General features: G+C 45.1%; 1 protein-coding gene across 3 annotated transcripts; it reads right to left on the reverse strand.

Moving 5' to 3' along the window:
* Positions 1–5,401: 5,401 nt before the first annotated feature.
* MLH1 (mutL homolog 1) lies at positions 5,402–18,751 on the reverse strand. 3 transcript variants are annotated; one of them, XM_062622173.1, is made up of 19 exons: positions 18,571–18,751; positions 17,794–17,884; positions 17,578–17,676; positions 16,409–16,482; positions 15,622–15,694; positions 14,798–14,889; positions 14,358–14,400; positions 13,844–13,932; positions 12,634–12,746; positions 11,947–12,040; positions 11,286–11,439; positions 10,231–10,589; positions 9,390–9,538; positions 8,499–8,607; positions 7,896–7,959; positions 7,414–7,578; positions 6,840–6,932; positions 6,359–6,472; positions 5,402–5,870 (listed from the first exon to the last, which is right to left on the reverse strand). In XM_062622173.1, exons 1-19 carry the CDS (start codon positions 18,678–18,680, stop codon positions 5,697–5,699), a joined length of 2,259 nt encoding a protein of 752 aa, XP_062478157.1. In that variant the 5' UTR covers positions 18,681–18,751; the 3' UTR covers positions 5,402–5,696. The 3 variants fall into 3 exon arrangements, with proteins under 3 accessions (XP_062478157.1, XP_062478164.1, XP_062478174.1); XM_062622180.1 differs by lacking the exons at positions 16,409–16,482; positions 18,571–18,751 and having other exon boundaries at positions 17,794–17,883; XM_062622190.1 differs by lacking the exons at positions 12,634–12,746; positions 16,409–16,482; positions 17,578–17,676; positions 17,794–17,884; positions 18,571–18,751 and having other exon boundaries at positions 15,622–15,696.
* Between the last annotated feature and the right edge of the window lie 389 nt (positions 18,752–19,140).

Here is a 19,140-nt window from a genome sequence, read left to right on the forward strand (position 1 = left end):
GAAATTATATACAGTTGTCCTCAGCTTGATACGTAATAAAGAAATCTTCTACGGTGAGAACAATCAATCCCTGCAAAAAGCTCCTCAGGGATGCGCTAAAGCCGCCATCCCTGGAGGTTTCCAAGATGATCTTCTCTAGGCTCCCTTCCCCACCAAAGGTTGGACCAGAGGATCACAGGAGGATGCTTGGAGGCTCTTTCCAACCTGGGCTCTACTATGTTTCTGAGATTATTGCGTGATTGGGCCTTACAAGAATGGCAAGATACATATGCTGGAGTTTCAATACCTTAACCTTTCCTTTTGTAGATGAGGTGGCTCTTGAGGGACATCTGAGCCTGGAGCCAACGACCTCTACATTCCTCAGCTTTCTAAGGTGAAATAAATGAAGCCACATTTTACTAAATACGGAACTGTTCAGTTATTGTTCTTCACCTTCCTCCTCCTTCCTTTGTCCCCGCTCCTCCTCACTCAGCTGTTTTGCCTCCAGAACAAACAGGTTGAGATGGTGGGTGCAGAAGGAGCACGTACGTCTCTTTACCCTGGTCGCGCCTGTTGCTTTCCCAGCCCATTCTTCATCACTGGCTTGGCTCAGCCCCTGCCTCCTGTAAGACTGAGCTGCTCCCACAGCAGTGACTGCACTTCATGCAAACAGTCTTGAACTGGCTGAGTTACTCCGAGTTGTTTAGGAGCCATAAAAGGAGATGGCAAAGGAAGGTAACTACTTGGGCGATACTAAATGAGTTCCATGCCTCTGCAGCTTTAATGCTGCTGTCAATAGCTGGGTTAAAGTCTAGCTCAGAGACATCCCTAGAGCGGTCTTTCCACGCACAACAGGCCTTGTGGAGGTGTAAAAGATTACACTGCCTTCCTAACAACGTACACAGTGCTTGCTGTCACAGGGCTCCAGCCCCTGCTCGGGACACGCTGTGCCACAAGTGGTTTAAGCGTATAAAGAATGCCATTAGTCATGTTGCATTACCCTTTACTTCCTATGGGCTTAAGATTCCATTAAACATTCTTTTAAAGCTCTTATTCTGAAGCACCTGATTTCTCTGGGACCTGTTTGTTGACCTCAGAAAGAAACTGTGGTAAACAGGAGCCCATCACCAGCATTACTACAGCAGTTTGGAGGTACGCTTGTGAAGTCAAGCAAACATCCTGCTAGAATCATCCTGATAGAAACTGCAGCTCCAGTACCTCCACGAAACCACACCTACACCACAAACCTCTGCCCTGACACCTGTGATAGCTGCAGACGTCATTTACGGCCAGTGTCGTTTCTTTTACTTACTCTGTCGTGTGGGGAGAGTCAGGATAAGGCCTGGGGACGAGAACCAGGGTCAAACACAGCCCCTAGAACGCCAGGTCCATGGGATGGGGTGATCCAGGTGAGGTTAGTCAGGCCCCTGAGGCTAGTTGGTTTCTCCAGGGCCCTGACATGCGGTATAGCTTGCTTGGGTCCTCAAGGGACAGAGGAAGACGTGTGTTTGCCGCATGTCAGTGTCAGGTGCATGTTGGCATCACAACGTACATGGTGCCTTCAGTTTGGAGCCGAGTGTGCACCCCGTTAGACGCAGGTCCGCAGTAAGATGCAGCAGTATCTGACCCAGGTTTGGTGCTGTACTCTCAGGAGCCAGGAGAAGATGATGGCTGCCCAGGAAAGCAAGAGCTTTAGGTGGAGTAGCTCGCACAAGCTCAGCACGGCTTGTGACGTGCATTATGGATGTGTTCCAAAGGATGTTCTTCCCCACAAAGGGAGGCTTTCCCATCAGTGAGAAAGGAGCAGAGCTAACAGGCGTGATTTCTAGCATCAGCCTTGTGCCAAGGCCCATCCCTTCCACGCAATGGATGCACCTCCATCCTGAGCTGTGATGTGCGGGTTCCCGTGTGGAGTGACAAGGAAGTGGTGGGACCTGGTATTCGCTCTCCCATCCAAGAGAAACATTTTCCCTTGGAAACATACCCACAGCAATGCCTCTACAGCTGCAACAGAAGGGATGGAGGAGCTACGTAGACAGGGCTTTAGGCATCACTTCATGCTGCCATACTCACCTTTATGAGCACCTCCTCCCAGTGCTCCTTCACCTGCACCCGAGCATCCCAGACCAGCCAGCACTCCTGACCTCCTACCCATTCACTCGCAGCGCTGGCTGTGCCAGCGGGCTCACCCTTTCCAGTTTCTGTTTCCCTTCCCCTCATTTAGCACCAAGGACACGCAGCGCTTTGCAGGCTCGGTGACGCCCGGCAGCGCGTGTGCGTGGCAGGGACGCAGTGCAGGAGCAGGAAGCGCCCCAAAGGCTCCCCAGCTGCCAAGGTCCGCTCCTGCACACGAGTTCAGAGAGCCAAGGGTTTCGTTTCCTGCCTCGTGACCGGTCCCACAAACACAGCCCTGCCGTGCCAACAGGCGCAGCAGTGACCCTGCTGCCCGCACTGGGGTCAGAGTCCCTTCCAAGCCAAAAAGCAGCATCGCCCGCTTCCGCCCCACAGCTGAGGCGGTGCCCTCGGTGTCTCTGCGCTGAAGGGGACACCCCTAAATAGCAGAGGTAGAGGGCTCAGAGGTTACATGACATGCAGCCATTAGTCCCCATCAGCCACTCGTCCCTCTGAGCACTGATGTCTGTAGGTTCACATAGACACTGGTGCCTGGGTACCACCTGCAACATCCCACCCATGGACTTTGGCTTGTTTAAGTCACGTAGTCTGCTTTCCCATCTTGTATCGATAGATAGAACACAACAGCTGTGATTGTGCTTTGACAAAGCTTTGGTCTTTTAAAGTGGCTTTGCCCCATTATTTGGATGCACTCGGTGGTAGAAGTGATAAAACACCCTCTCTAAGGTGAGCATGACTTCCTTTCTCCATCCCAAAGTGGGCAGCAGGGTAAGTCATGAGAACACAAAGTGCAGAGGTGGGTGATGCATGGGTCTATATAAGTGGCATGGGATGGAAGGATGGATAAGGAATTGGCTGGACGGTTGCTGGTGCTCAACAGCTCCATGTCCAAGTGCAGACAGGGATGTGCAGTGTTGGGACGGGGGGGTCAAGGCTGAGAGCTGGGCTGGATCAGCATGGAAAAGGCTCCGGAAAGGGAGACCTGAGAGCAGCTCCAGTGCCTGAAGGGGCTGCAGGAAACCTGGAGAGGGGCTTGGGACAAGGGATGTAGGGACAGGCCAAGGGGAATGGCTTTAACCTGCCAGAGTGGAGACTGAGATGAACTCTTACGCATGAGCTTTTAACCTACCTGGGTTTTTAGATGAACTTTTAACCTACCTGGGAGACTGAGATGAGCTCTTAGGCAGAAGCTGTTCCCTGTGAGGGTGCTGAGGCGCTGTCACTCGTGCGATGCAGCCTGCTGCCACCAGGCGGCGCTCTCCTCCTGCTACTAAACAGCCGTTTCCTCCTGCCACCTAGGGGGCGCTCTCCTCCTGCCACCTAGGGGGCGCTCTCCTCCTGCCACCTAGGGGGCGCTCTCCTCCGGCCGCCTAGGGGGCGCTCTCCTCCGGCCGCCTAGGGGGCGCTCTCCTCCGGCCGCCTAGGGGGCGCTCTCCTCCTGCCGCCTAGGGGGCGCTCTCCTCCGGCCGCCTAGGGGGCGCTCTCCTCCGGCACCTAGGGGGCGCACTCCTCCTGCTACTAGGCAGGGTATGTTTACACAGGACATGTGTTATAAAACATTCTATATATTAAATACATACACATACATATATACACGTGTGTATATATACGTATGTATACATATTATACATATCTATTATCTACTATAGATGATATTTATATTTTATAATTTTTTCTACAACATTATGTAATTATACATATTCTAATATATACAAGTTTTTATAAAATATGAGCTATAACTATATATCAATATATATCAATATATTTATATATCAAGTCATATATAATTTTTGTGTATATATAATTTATATATAATAGACGACATATTTATATAGTATATATTATACTTATACACATTTCTTTTTATAAAACCTATTTTATATCCTTATATAGAAAAAATATATATTTTATAAAAAATGTAAAAATATATATTCTATATATATATAGAAAACAGATATTTACATTTTATGAAAGATATGATATATACTAACATAGAAAATGTTTTATAAAAAATAAATTTAATACGTAAGTTCATAATATATATAGTAAATATTAAAAATACATATATAATGTATATACATAAATACATATAAATTTATATGCAATTTATATATATTAAATATATATGTATTTAAATATATGTAATTTATACATAATATATTATGTTATATATCATATATATTATATATTATCACTTTATACATATTTTTATAAAACATGATATATACTAATATATAAAATATATTATAAAAATATAAAAATATATAATATATGCAATTATCTAAATATATATCATATAGAAATATATATTATATAGTAATATGCATAGTATATAATTTCTATACTATACACTCTAATACCATATAATTTATATTTTCTATTTGCTTTATAAAATATACTGCATATATTCTAATATATAAAATATCTATTTTAAAAGTTATATATAAATATTATGTATTTTACTTATATAAATATGTAGAAATATACATAATATAAACATATGTATAAAAGTATATTATATGTAATAAATATAGCATATACTAGTACTGTATAAAATAGAAAATGTATCAGTACATTCATTTTATATATTTTTTTACTATATACGTTATATATATTTTGTCTTTTATATATATTGATATGTATTTACATATATTTATTTTTTCTAAATTGAATAACATTTTGTATGTAATATTAGTATAGAATATATATTTTATATCTAATAATAGTATGCTATATATTGTGTATTCATTATATTCAAGTATAGTGTATATATACACACTATAAGTAGTATATGTACTGTTACTATATATTTTATATATTTAATATTTATTGTACTCGTATATAGTATATACGTTAGTACACAGATAAAGTTATATATAATTGATGCATTTAAACACCCTTTATATATATTTAGAAACTTATATATCCTAAAAAATGCATAAAATAAACTTATATAAAAAGCATATACTGATATGTAAGTGTATGTTCTTATATATTTTATGTTTATATATTTTAATATGTGACACACATTCTATTATATAATGCACCCATGTCCTGTGCGCACGCTGACTGCTTGAGTTAAAGGGGAGGGATTGGCCCTATTTCAGCAAGAGGTCTGAACTTCTACAGGACAAGCTCCTGCAGCGACAGGTGATCTTAAGCACTTCACGTGTATATCCACAGGGGAGGTACTGTCACACAACAGACACGAACAAACCAAAAGGAGATGGATAACCTGTATTGTTTTCAAGAAGCAAAAAGCACTCACATTTCAATTAAGATTTTACTCAACCAAGTGATTTCCCTTCAGTAAGAGCTGTATTCTGTTAACATACTGCCTAGCAGTGCCACTGAGTTTAAGTGCATTTGATTTTAGGCGCTACAGCTGGGTTTACACATGGCTAAAACAATTCTTCTCCTTCTTTCATCAGCAGATGGAAAACAAACAGATCATTTGCTATCCTGTATGATATTAAACCCCCTCTTCTTTCCTCCATGAAGCTTGCAGCTTTCTCCTCTACGCAGTAGAACAGAATGCAGCATGAGTGGTTTTGGATATGCCCCAGTCTGTAACAACAACTTGCTCAACATCTCTCAAAAACTTTATAGAGGTCAGGCAGGTTAGCAAGCTGCAAAATGCTGCCATCTTCTGCAAAGTGTTTAGGAGGTAAAAGATGAGTCCTAAAAGCTTTGTAAAGTACATGTTCCACAGTCCATTTCCACTTTGTTGAGCCAGAGTCAGAACCAGAACCTTCAGCCTGAAATACAGGGGAAAAAAGAGAAGCAATTAAACTGACAAGAGGAGAGCATTCCTTAAAAGCCTTTATTACATATGACTACCATGATGGTAAAATTCTTCCTCATACTAGAGAAGTTCATTGCATACAGTCAAGTTAATTTTAACCTCAAGTCACTTACTGAATGATTAAGCAGATACTTAGACAGAAGCAAGCCGTATTTATAATTTCTATGCATCCTTATTCTTCTATAGAGATCTATTATGGCTCAGTAGATTAAAACATTCAGAGGCCAAGAACTGTTGTAATACCAAGCACCCTGCAATACCCCGAGTTAAAAGGTTCTTTTAATACATATAATCACAAATGTAAGCCACATTCATCTTGCCACACTGCTGCTTGATTCACTTCACTAAAAGCAGTGCTGGTACCAGAAGTCCAGAGCTGAAAGAGGATGAGTTTCCTGTGTAGTGTTACCTGTTTACAGGACTAGTTACATGTTCATGTACCTGAGAGTTTGTTGGGTTGGCTTCACCTATTACGTATTGCTTTCTAATGGAGTAGAACAGTGCTAGTTCTTTGCTCAGGCTTTCAAAACATGGCTTTTCTTCATCCCAGTTTACCTGTTAGAAGAAAAAGAAGTCATTTAGTACAACCTGGGCAGCAGAGACCTGATAGAGACTGTTAACATGTTAAAGTCATCATAATGTCTTGGCCACTTTTGTGCTGACAAGGTAAAAGTACAGGACAAAGAAATGTAGCAACGCAGGCTTTCAACTTGCAGTACATGCTCATTCCATCAGTAGTGAATGCAGAGGCAAAGCACAACTCATCAGTAGCCACAGGAGCAGTGGCTGGAGCATGAACCAGTGCATTTAACCAACTCCAGCCTTGCCTTGGCAGCTTCTAATGAATTAATTTGATTCACTTCATTCTTTCCTAAAAAGAAAGAGTCGTTTACGAATGAATAAAACCATGAAGAGAGCATACCTCTGTGGCCAAACGAAGGATGAACATGGGCAGTCCTTCCAGCGGTGGAACATAGCTCTCTATCAAAAGTGGCAACCCAACGAGGTTTCCTTCCTGTAAAAAAAATCACTGCTGCTTCAGTAAAAAGCCCCAAATGTTCTTTCTTCCAGTAACTACACCAAAATCCAGGTGAAGTGCCTGGGTTATACAACCCTCGATGAAGCGATTCAGTTTTGTAGAGTAAGAGATGTGTCAGGACAAAGGCAAGGCACCTTGAGAGCCATGGGGATGCTGTAACCAGGTGCACATCTTGTTCATTAGGAGATCTACATCCTAGTTACAGAAGCAACGACTAAAGCGTTTGACTTGGTAACTAACTGGATGTAGAACTACTTTGTGTAGCAGCCTTCTAAAAGCAGCTTAAATCCTGACAGTTCTTGGTGATACTGCAAGCAGACTCCTGCAGGTATCTGCCAAAATGCAGAAGCATTGAATCATTTAGGTTGGAAAAGACCTTTAAGATGGAGTCCAGCCACAAAGCCAGCACTGCCAAGGCCACTTTTCAGTTACTGTTAGCAGTAAGAGCAGCAGTTACCTCATCAATTTCAAGAGAAAAATACTCTTTCAACATTTCAGTCTTCTTCTTGAGGAACTCCACAATGTACTCAGCAAGCCCTTCTTTTGGGCCATCTTCTTCTGTCCAGCCGCTTTCAGGGTCCTCTAAAGCAAGCATTGAAAGTTCATATATAGGAGCTGGCTCCTAAAAATGGAGGAGGCAAAACTTGTTAGTGATCAACCTGCGCTAATGGAAATCAGCAGCTGCTTCTTACACATACAGCTAACTGTCATTTACCATCTCCAGCCTGCAGAGCAAACAGTTCTGCTTCTCATAGCCAAGCTCCAAAGCAGACTGGGAATTCTATGTTTTATTCTTACTGTAGAAGAAATGCAGCAGCAGTCTTGGAGTGGACAAAACCCAGCGTTTGAAACCGTGCATTTCCCCGAGAGGAGAGGCTTCTTGTAAAGAAGTGCTTTTAAAATCATTTTACACAGGATAGAATGGAAAATTGTACTTACAGACAGCCTTAAGACTCCAAAGTTTGCGAAGTCATAAATAAGGATCTGGTAGAAGAGTTCCTGGCTAAATTGGAAGCACAAAAGTCAGTTACATGGACAGGATCACGTCTCAAACAGTTCCCAATATTAAGAGGGAAAAGTGAGGCTCCTCTTGGAAACACCAGATGTGTACATCTGGTAACACTAACCCAGACTTGAACAGTTTAGTTAAAGACTCACATGCACTATCCAGATGCTGACAAGTAAATCTTGTTTCCTGGTTTCTGACATGGGCCACACTGGTACCCACTCACACATGCAGCCGCTATCCATTAATCCTGATACCTTGTATTTCAACCTCTTTACTCATACAACATCTTTCCCTTCCCCAGCCCAGGAGCACACAGTACAGCTGCTATGGCAGTTCTGCTGATGCCCTGTCGCTTTTCCCCAGCACACCAGGCTCGTTTCCCACTGTTCTGAATTCCCTGCTCCATCTTTTGCCTCGACTTTTCAGACAGGCAACAAGTAAATGATGTTGTCTTCCCCACTGTTTCCTTCCTTCTTCTAGTTACATTAATAATTGGTATTTACTTCGGCTGACAAGTCTGACATGAGCTTTACCTGAGCTTTGTTGTATTGAGAAGATACAGTTTTGTCTGGTACTGGGCCAGCGCCCACTGAGGACTGACACAGCCCACAAAAGAGTGGTCCCTTAGCATCTCCTGAAGACCTGAAACAATGGAGGGGAGGGGGGGAAGAAACAACAAGGTATAGTTTCATATTTGCAACCCTGCCCTAGTTTATTTATCTGAGTGGATTGTGGGGTTTTGGCATCACAGTCTTGGATGACTGTTCAGTCACTGCTACAGCCCTGCTGCTGCTTACTGGTCTGTACTACCAATTGCCCACGTTTCGAAGTGCTACTCATTTGTGTGCATGAACATACATAGTTCTCGCTTAGGATGTAACACAACAGTTAACAACCCACAGTGCAAATTAAACATTGAATAAATCCCAGGGTCTGACTGGAACACTTTCAGAATTCATTTCCAGCCACAGGAGATTAGGTTGCTCCAAGCCCCTGTGTCCAGCCTGGCCTTGAACACTGCCAGGGATGGGGCAGCCACAGCTTCTCTGGGGACCCTGTGCCAGCGCCTCAGCACCCTCCCAGGGAAGAGCTTCTGCCTAAGAGCTCATCTCAGTCTCCCCTCGGGCAGGTTAAAGCCATTCCCCTTGGCCTGTCCCTGCAGGCCCTTGTCCAAAGCCCTTCTCCAGGTTTCCTGTAGCCACTGGAGCTGCTTTAAGGCCACCCCTTCAGAAGCCTTCTCTTGTTCAGGCTGGACACCACCTCTTCACACCCTGGCCCTTGGTGGTTAAGACACATCTCAGTTACAAGCTCACTCAGCAGCACAGTGGAGCTGACTGGGCCACCTCTTGAATACCTTTTTCCTCAGCAGTTCCAACATCGTTGGTGAAACAACACTAATCTGGAGCAGCAGAAGCCTTGCTTACGTGCATGTGCCTGGCTACTGATTTCATCCTGGAGAGTCAGCACGCTGGTCAGGTTGATGATTCTTCTTCGAGGGGTGCAGGCAGCAGTCATGTCCTTGCTGCTGTCATCTTCCTCCATTTCTACATCCGTGTCTTCCCGTGGTCTCTTCCTGCAATAGCAAACCAAAAGGACCTACGTTAATTCTTCTACCACACCAACAGATGGGATGCTCAATTCAGAAGTTGTACCTTGACACAAAATGCTTCCCAGGAAAAAAGCCTGTTTTCTTTTACTTCCTGGGCATAATTCCATAGGAGAAGGTAATTCTTAAGAGAATTCCTGACTCTAACACCAGTCACAGGCACCTGTTGCAGCACAAAACAAGTTGGGCTCTAAAGTCACATCAAAGAAAATGTGGATTTTTTAATGATTTTTTCCCACTCTCGTGTTCAATGATCATAGTGGGGGACACTGACATCAGGTTCCCTCAGAAGGCTCTGGCCTGTCATAACAGCGGGAGCTATGGAAACCTGCCAGCACTTTTATCTTCACTAGGACAATGTCTGCCAAATTCAGTGATGGGGTTTCTATACCCCCAAAAAGGGAGGGCCTCCAAAGATCAACCTGTGCTGAAGTTAATGTCATTATTGCACAGTTGCTTGCCTTTCAGCATGCGCAGACACCCCAGGTACAAACCCCATCACAACTCATTGATTTGCCATTCACAGCTGGAGTTTAATTTCTCCACAAAATGCCCTGGAATTATTCTAGGAAAAATCTTCCAAGAAAGTCCCAAACTCCTCAGTTTCAGGGCTGTGCCGTGTAACAAACGGGTATTCCCTCAGGAAAGGTGACACTTACCGAGGCGGTGCTGCCTCAGGAGACAAGCGTCCGCTGTCCCTCAGCCCCCCGGGCACCGCTGGGTCCTGAACATGGGGGGCAGCTTCCACCGGAGCACTGACATCTGCCATCTCAGCATCCTGCGGCCCCACTGCCCCCTCCATGGGCCTGGCGTTGCCCTGGGCCGGTGCTTCCCTGGGGGCTGTGCTCAGGGGGTTGTTTGCTGGCTGGAGGAAAGCATCCAGCTTCTGCTCCCGGGAATCGGTGCGCACCATCTGATGCGCGTACACTTTGTCACTGGCTCCTTTGGGGGCCGCCGAGGACTTTGCTGCTGCTTTCACAACCCCGCTGGATGAGCAGTCAGCCCCGGGAAGCAAGGTCTTGGAAGGAAAGAGGACACAAAGATCAGCCACGCTTCTCACAGCGCATCACTGCTCAGGGGGAGGAGCTTTCACACCCCGCGGACACACTGTCAGCTGCTGGAACAGGCCACCAGCTCTGCACCTGCAATCCACATAATAGGAATGTGGCTGTCTGGGCAGCTGAGAAAATGGTTCATTGGCATTCCTTTGACTCAAAGGGAAAATAGCCTTTTATGTGAAAAATATCACAAGGAAATCTGTGGTTTTAAATAGCTGCAATTCTTACTATGTTCTACATAAAGAGAGATTAGGGAATCTTCCTGATTTTCCTCAGGTTTGATTAAGTGTTGTCAAACACACCCAAAGCGGTGTCAAATACCTGGAACAGTTTCCTCAGTCACATCTTCCACATGAACCAGGGCAGAAAAAGACCCAATTTACGACCTATCAAGGTTAATACACTTGTAAAACCAAAACCACCGATCAGATACCTGCCAGGAGGGTACCGACAATGGTTTTGTACGCTTTTCCTCTCCTTTGCCACATTAACATTGGCTTATTAAAGCAATTTAATCCCCAAGACACAAAGATTGAGATACCAGTACAAGGCTGATGACTGTCAATCACTGCATAGATTGTGCTATTCAACAGAGTAAACGTATCCACCACAGCTCAAACAGTGCAGAGCCATGGTCACTGCAAACACGCTCTCACCTGAGTGAAGTACATCCTTGAGGAATTTGAGCCCAGTAACCTGCTCTCTATGTGCTGCTGTACACGCTCTAGAATACTGTCTTCATGAAGGAAATGGACCTCGTGTTTTGTAGGGTGCACGTTCACATCTACGTTCTGGGGGGCTATTTCCAGGCTGGAAAACATTGGAAAAGTTAATCTAATCAGAGAGGGCACAGAGTGGTTCAGTACAAAAGGTGGGGCTGTTACTTCATAACGAAGATGTCAAAGTGGTCCTGAAACCTCCTGAAGTTACGCTGCAGTCAGACTATTGGGTGTATTAATAACTGATCTGCAGAACTCTACTCCAAACTCCCCAAACCTGCTTTCACAAGGAAGCTCAAACCAATCTCTCCACTGTACTATGACTAAAAAGAGCTTTCAGAAGCATCTTTTGCTTGCAGTGTCTCATGATTTATTTAATATGAGGGGACTTAACCTGAAACTACACTCAATACCTCTGAAAACAAGACCTCTCTAAAGATTTCTTTAATGTGATTTAATTACCTCCTGTCTGGCAATTAATTACCTCGGTGCAATGCTTAACACTACTATCAGGATCACAAATGCCCTTCTAAACCGAATCACCCCAGCTATATGCTACAAGGTGGTATTAAAAGGCTACTTCTTCCTGTTACTTTACCTTAAGTACAGGAAGGGATGTGTGCCTTTTGGCAGGTAAGCAGCGTATACAGTCTCTATGGCTTTCCGCAGAGCGGCCGACTCCACCAACCGATCTGAAACACACAACAAAGCACTGCTCTAAAGAACCTCACTGACACACAGCACACAGCACCCCACTGCTGCTCCAGACCAACATCTTCACGCTTCCTATCTTCAGAGGGCACCCGGTACATGTGGTTTTCCCCCCAAGACTTATTTATTCTTCATGTAAACCCAGGAACAGGCAGTATCTGCTTAGGATGCTTTATATTTAGAAGTAGTTTTTTCTACAAACACTAAAATAACCAGGATACCTTTTCATTACTGCATGCAGTCAAGGTTTGCTGCACCCCACGCCAACATGGCTACAGAATGGAGAGACCACCCCCATGTAAGCTGGCAGGACACAATCCCAACCTTGACACTCCGCAAGCTTCAGTGTCTTTAGGCCCAGCCTTTGCTGCTTCCCACTATACAGAGTGCAAAGCATGATGCACGCTACAAACAGAGAACCACCTTCAGACCTACAGTGAACTGTAACACTTTTTGCTCCATGTTTTTAGGAAGGTTCATACACTCTGTAGCTCTTCAGGAAGTTTTGCTCTTCTGCTGATTACCTGAGCACGCTGTGAATGTACAAAACACTGCCTTTTTGTTTCAAACTTACGGTTTATGAAGAGTAGAAATATACATTTCTTCACAGAGTAGTTTGCATTTGTGACGTAGCCTTTCATTTTAAAGGCCAGGCTCTCATCCTCACAGTCCACTTCTATCAGTTCCCTATTCACAGAGACACATACAAATAATGACTTCTTCTGCTGATGCACATTTCAAGCAGTCCTCACGAGCAGCAATGTACTTTTCTGTGTTCATCTCACCGTTGTACCATGAAACCTCAGGAATGATTTGAGAGCTCAAACATTCATTGCTGAGCCACCAAAATCACTGTCATAACTTTATGATTTTCAGGATTCATTTGTCAAGGAAATGCACTCTGGCAGGTTGTGGGCACAGCTCTATAGCAAGGCATTGGGCCAGCTTCAGAAGCTGGCAGAGAGAAGGTTAACAGGATACTTATTTCCAATTCAACCTTGGTATCTGCTGAGTGCCATTTTTATCTGTGTTCATTTTGTAATTCAAAACAACAAGCCAGGCTCAACACAGTGAAAGTGTTGCTGATCAAAACATTTACATTGAAATGCACAAAGGAAAACCAAACCTGTATCCAACAAGCATTAGCAGTAGACAAAAAACCAAAAGCATAAGAAAGAAACACAAACACTGCAAACCTTGCCACTAAACAACCTCTCTAGTTTGCTGTCTCATAACAGTGTTTGCCTATATTAAAAGCTACATTCCCTTCATATGAGACTCTAGTAACTGAATCAAACTGACACCCATGTATTCATGGGACAAATCCATTCTATGAGTCCATTCAATGGATCCTTCAGAGCTGAAAGTCTCAGAAAGAGAATTTTCCCTAGCGTGGTGAAAAAAACCAATCCTCTCTTGAAAAAGTATTTGGTTTAAAATGCTTTGCCTTGTTTGCTCAGCCTCAGCTAACGTGGCTTTTGTCAACATAGCAAACCACAGGAATCCAGTAAAGAAAATCTTAGTTCTCTTTTAATGCATCACAGGAACAGCTCTGCAACCTCCCTCTTTCCTTCTGACATCCTGAAGGAATGTCCCACATTCTGCAAGACTGGGGAGAGTTCTGGTACTGCAACACTGCCTCTTTTCTGCAATTCAGCTTGAAGGAAGCAGAAGGTAGCACAGCCCATGTTCATCAGGAGAGAAAGGGAAAGGAGATTTGTATTCCATTCTAGGCTTCTATGGCTTACTAGAAAATGTCAGAAGGAAACACGGCATCAGCATACCTGCTAACAGCATTCCCAAAGATGGATCTGATGTTGTCCACTGTTGAGGCGTTTGATAAGGTTCTAACATCTGACATGGTTTCACCTTGCTGAAGTCAGCAGAAACGAACATCATCAATTCAGTCAAAATCAGTTTGAAAGCAAGGAGCATGAGCAGCTCAGCTAATAATTAAGAATAGCACAGAAGGTTCTTGACCCCATCCTCTTTCATACAGCAATTAGTGACCAGACTCTCACAAGAAGCTAAAACAGCTCATAAAGCTACAATGAAATAAAGTATTGGCCACACAGGAAAACAACCAAACTCCTGACAAATGCATTTGTGCCTTTTTTGCTTTTAACTGATGCATTTCCTATCCAAACTGCATCAAATATGCTTCAGCATTTCAACACAACGGAAGGTTCTATACGCTACCCCTGCTGCAGAAGATGCAGTGCACACTTCCTGGCATTATCAGACACATACATTACATATACATACACACAGTGAAATTATAAAGACTTATTGTCATACCTTTTTAACTGAAAAGCTGATGCCTGAGTTATGGATGGCATACCTGGAAAACAGGGAATCATGGAATGGTTTGTGTTGGAAGGGAACTTAAAAGCTCACCCAGCTCCAAACCCAGCTCCAACCCCTGCCACGGGCAGGGACACCTTCCCCTAAAGCAGCTTGCTCCAAGCCCCTGTGTCCAACCTGCCCTTGAACACTGCCAGGGATGGGGCAGCCACAGCTCCTCTGGGCACCCTGTACCAGCGCCTCAGCACCCTCACAGGGGAGAGCTCCTTCCTTATATCCAACCTAAATGTCCTCTTTGTCAGCTTAAAGCCAAAGACTGCAGTATATGAAGGAGAAGGTTACTTCCCTTGAAAAATGACACCAAGCACACACATGCCAGTCCCTGGCACTCCCCGGGGCAGATTAAAGAACTGGAAACTCCCGTTTTGATTTACCTGCCACAAACTTCCAGTATTTTTGCATATTCTTCGCTTCGATTTTTTAAAGCTTTTCTCCTTGTCACTACATTGTAAAAGAGATCTTCAACCTACGGAGAAAAAGATCACAATTAAAACTAACTTCCAAAACCTTCTCTCGCTATGCAATTGTTGTGGTTTAAACCAGCTGGCAACTAAGTACCACTGACAAAGCACCAGAGACCAAACAGCCCTTGATCAGGGTAAGCATCACCCAGCAACAACTAAAACATCCAGTTCCAGCCCCTGCCACGGGCAGGGACACCTTCCACTAGAGCAGCTTGCTCCAAGGTCCAACCTGGCGTTGAACACTGCCAGGGATGGGGCAGCCACAGCTTCTTTGACAACAGGTTAAGATTACAGTGTGTTCTAATGAAATGCAAGTAAGCATTAAAACAGTTACTGCAATCAAGGCTGTTAATGTCATTAAAACAGCAGCTTAAACTGTTCATTTGCACTATTTATTTAAGCAGTATGCAAATTACTTCTCTGCTATACTGAGAAAGGCAGAAGTTTAAATCTCAGTTTCTTTTTCAAGACACATCATCCTAAAGGCTGACGTGGGAAGCTGGCTGGATGCACACTCCCACCAGAACCAACCAACCAAAGCAGCCCAGCACCTTCTGACATCTACCTTGCTCTCTTCGGTGAAGAAAACAAAACAAAACCCCCAACAAATGACACATCATCACTTGGAAAACATTCGACAAGGTGATGCTGTCATGTACCTGACACGTAACACATAGTAGTGAGTGGTGCAGGGAACAGAGAAGGGACAAGAGAGAACAGGCACAAAACCCTACCGTGATCTGAGTTCCTTGGTTCCCAGCACAGGGCTTTGGAGGAGCTTTAATTTTTCCATCACTGTAAGTAGCTCTAGGCAGAAAAATGAACAGGAGAAGTTGTCAGACACCCAGGTTTACAGAGGGCAGACAGACCCAGGACGGCAAAAGGGAGAAGACAAAAGAAATCACATCATCACCAGACTCCTCCCAGCAAGGAACTTGGGACACTGACAATTGGTTGCAATCCCCACCACCACTACCTTTGTGCTGGAGGAAAACTGTTCATTGACCTTGGGACCCAGAGGGGCAGCAGAAGAGTGAGAAGAACAGCAGAGAAAAAGGGGCTCTGAAATTGGGTTACTGAGGCTTTTCCTGTAAAGGCAGGATTATTGCATTTTATCTTTAATAGCTAGACCTGGACTAATAAAACTCCTTCCACTACGCTTTACACTTCAGCTATAAGCAATTCTCGACTTTACATATAAGATCTGTTTCCTTTTTGACAGGATTTTGAGTGCTAGAGACACATAGGTCTTTCAGCAAGTTACACACTGTTTAGCTAAAGCTTACCTTTACAATCTAGAATAAGTAAAACAGAACAAAACAATCACTCAAACTACATTCTGGGTCTTTCTGAAACTACCCCAGAACCACTCAACCCCTCGCCCCACCCTCCTCCTTACTAAGGTCACTGAAAAGACAATTAACTCCACCTGTCACTCCTCCTTACTAAGAGCACTTAAGAGAATTAACTGCATCTGTTCATGATCACAGCAGTCAGGTGGGTAATTAACAGGTAGCCTACCTGTATGCACACTTTGCATCAGCTGTTTTAGTTGTTACTGTAACATGGGCAACATGACTGATGCTAGCCAATGCCTGGAGAAAGAGAAAGCACCTTTGTAAACCTTCCTCTGGCCACTACTGAGTGTCCACACTTTAAACAACATCACTAAACTTTGATATACTGCTTGCAAGCAGTTAATAAACACCCTTATAATGAAAGTGCAGGTCAAAAGGGCTTTAACAACTTTTAGTACATATAACACTGACTTTTATCCAGGACCTTCTTTTGGCTTTTCTCACATTTTATTACCTCTGCCAATGCAAGTAGCCAAGCATGTAACACAGCTAAAAGAAATTTGCAAAGCTATTGCAGCTGTGCCCTTTCTTTCACATTAACAAAAACAACTGGAAGATTTCAGCTGTTACTTCCTTATCCCTGACCAAATTCATCTCCTGACCATACACAAGATTACAAAGCCCAGTTACAGTGGTTTTCCTGGAAGACTCAATGGACATGCCCACACAGCCCGAGGACCAGAGTCCACTGGTTGTGGAGCTGACTATGGTGCTATTGTGTGAGAAGAGGCCTCATCAGTCCATTCTCTGTAGCATACGAGGATCTACATATCTGAGCACAGGCAGCATACTTAAATATCTCATTGTCCATCAGGAGGGGAAAGCAGAACTCATCCTGGACTGTTCTTTCAGACAAGTTTAGATACAGCCTAGGAGAACGTGGAAAACAAGTATCTCCAAGGGATCAGAGATACTAACTTTGACTAACACCAAAAGCAAAGCAAGACAAATGGACATTTCAAATATTTACCATTACATATGATATTTAGACAAATGTCTGACATGCAAGAGGCACCTTCCACTCAAACCTTTCATTGTCTACTACTTGCAGGGTTCTGAAGCAGCATTTCAGAAGACAGGCCTTGTTCTCCTTAAAAACCCAGAACACAAAACCAACCAACTCTTACTCCAGAAAGCAAAAAGAACATACACCTCTGCCTAGTCATCCATAAAGACATAGAAATGTATTTTAAACTGTATTCACATGGCAGACGCCCTCAGAAAGCAGAAGCTTCAGTGAAGGCCATTGGGAAAGAAACGGTATGTGTAAACCCCGCTACAACAGGGTAACAACCAACAGCAAACAGTGTCAAAACCTGATGAAGAGCTTACCTCACCCCTAAAGCCATAGGTAGAAATACTAGCCAAGTCTTCAAATTTCTGCAGTTTACTCGTAGTAAACCTCTCACAAACAATGTCCAGATCTTCTTTCTACAGGAAAGGCACGAGCAGCAGTCACTTTCCATCCCCAGGTCAAGGTCAGGAACATTTGTAAATCGAAATATGTTTTAAAAGGCAGTATTAAACACTGCAACTTTGTGTACTCACTCGGATGCCACAGCCGTTATCCTGCACCTGGATGAGCTTCAGACCGCCTTCTTTCACTATCACGTTGATACTTGTGCATTTAGCATCCAAGCTGCAGGAAACAAGACAGCATTCTAGAAAGCAGTGATTCTAGAGTGCAGGACTGCACGGCTTTGATATAAAACCTGTCTCGCACAAGTGATGGTTTATTTCTGCTTGCCATTCAGAATCCCAGACTGGTTTGGGTTGAAGGGACCTTAAAGCTCCTCCAGCTCCAACCCCTGCCATGGGCAGGGACCCCTTCCACTGGAGCAGTTTACTCCAAGTCCCTGTGTCCAACCTGGCCTTGAGCACTGCCAGGGATGGGGCAGCCACAGCTTCTCTGGGCACCGTGTGCCAGCGCCTCAGCACCCTCACAGGGATATCAGCATTCATCCTATTTCGGATAAATCCTTACAGCCTGATTACCCCTCCCCTTCTCCCTACAGCGATTCCAAACACCATCCACAGCAATGATGAGCAGCTTTCATGACCGAACCCCCCCCCCCGCCTCCGCTCCTCCCACAGCGCTACGCTCGCCACCGAAGCAGCAGCAATTTTAACCCCAGGCCGCCCTTTCTCTTCAGGAGGAGCCATTAACTGCGCACTGGCAGCACACCATTCACAGCCTTACCCAAGGCCACAGCAGCCCCGGGCACTGATTCAGAGTCACTTCGGACCCGCCGCTCCCCCGCGCGCTCAACCGCACCTCCCCTCAGCACCCAAGGCACGGCCGGCCCCGGGCGCCCCCTGCGGTACCAGTTCTCGACCATCTCCTTGATGGCGTTCGCCGGTCTCTGGATGACCTCGCCGGCCGCGATGCGGTTCACCACGGCCTCATCCAGCCGCCGGATGATGCCAGCCGCCATCGGCGCCGCGACAGGAGCCCCGCTGGGCTGCAAAGGGGCCTGGGGAAGGCCGGCGGCGCGGCCAGCCCCAGCCAACAAACGGGGCTCTGAAGGGAGAGGCGGGAGTGCGGCTGCTGCCGGGGCGGGCGCTGAAGGGGCAGCGCAGCGGAGGCCGGTAACGGAACCGGCGGCACCGCCGCTGCACTGAGATGGCGGAGGGTGGGGAAGGCCGCGGGGCCCCGCTCCCGACAGGCTCTGCTTCCCGCCTCCCCGGCCGGGCGGCGCTCTGATTGGCTGACGTGAGTGCCCATCACGAGGCCAATACACCAATACGGAGGCGGGGCAGGCGGGGCCGGAAGGCGGTGGGAGCACGAGGCTCCACTGCGATTGGCTGCGGGGAAGGGCAGCGAGGAGTGAGCGTCAGCAGCCGCGGAGGAGAGCGCCGCCTGGTGGCAGGAGGAGAAGAAAAATATATAAATAT

Source organism: Pezoporus occidentalis, unplaced genomic scaffold (genome assembly GCF_034315485.1).
Source record: "Pezoporus occidentalis ecotype Australia unplaced genomic scaffold, CSIRO_AGI_Poc_V1 ctg107, whole genome shotgun sequence".
NCBI classification, from domain to species: Eukaryota; Metazoa; Chordata; class Aves; order Psittaciformes; family Psittacidae; genus Pezoporus; species Pezoporus occidentalis.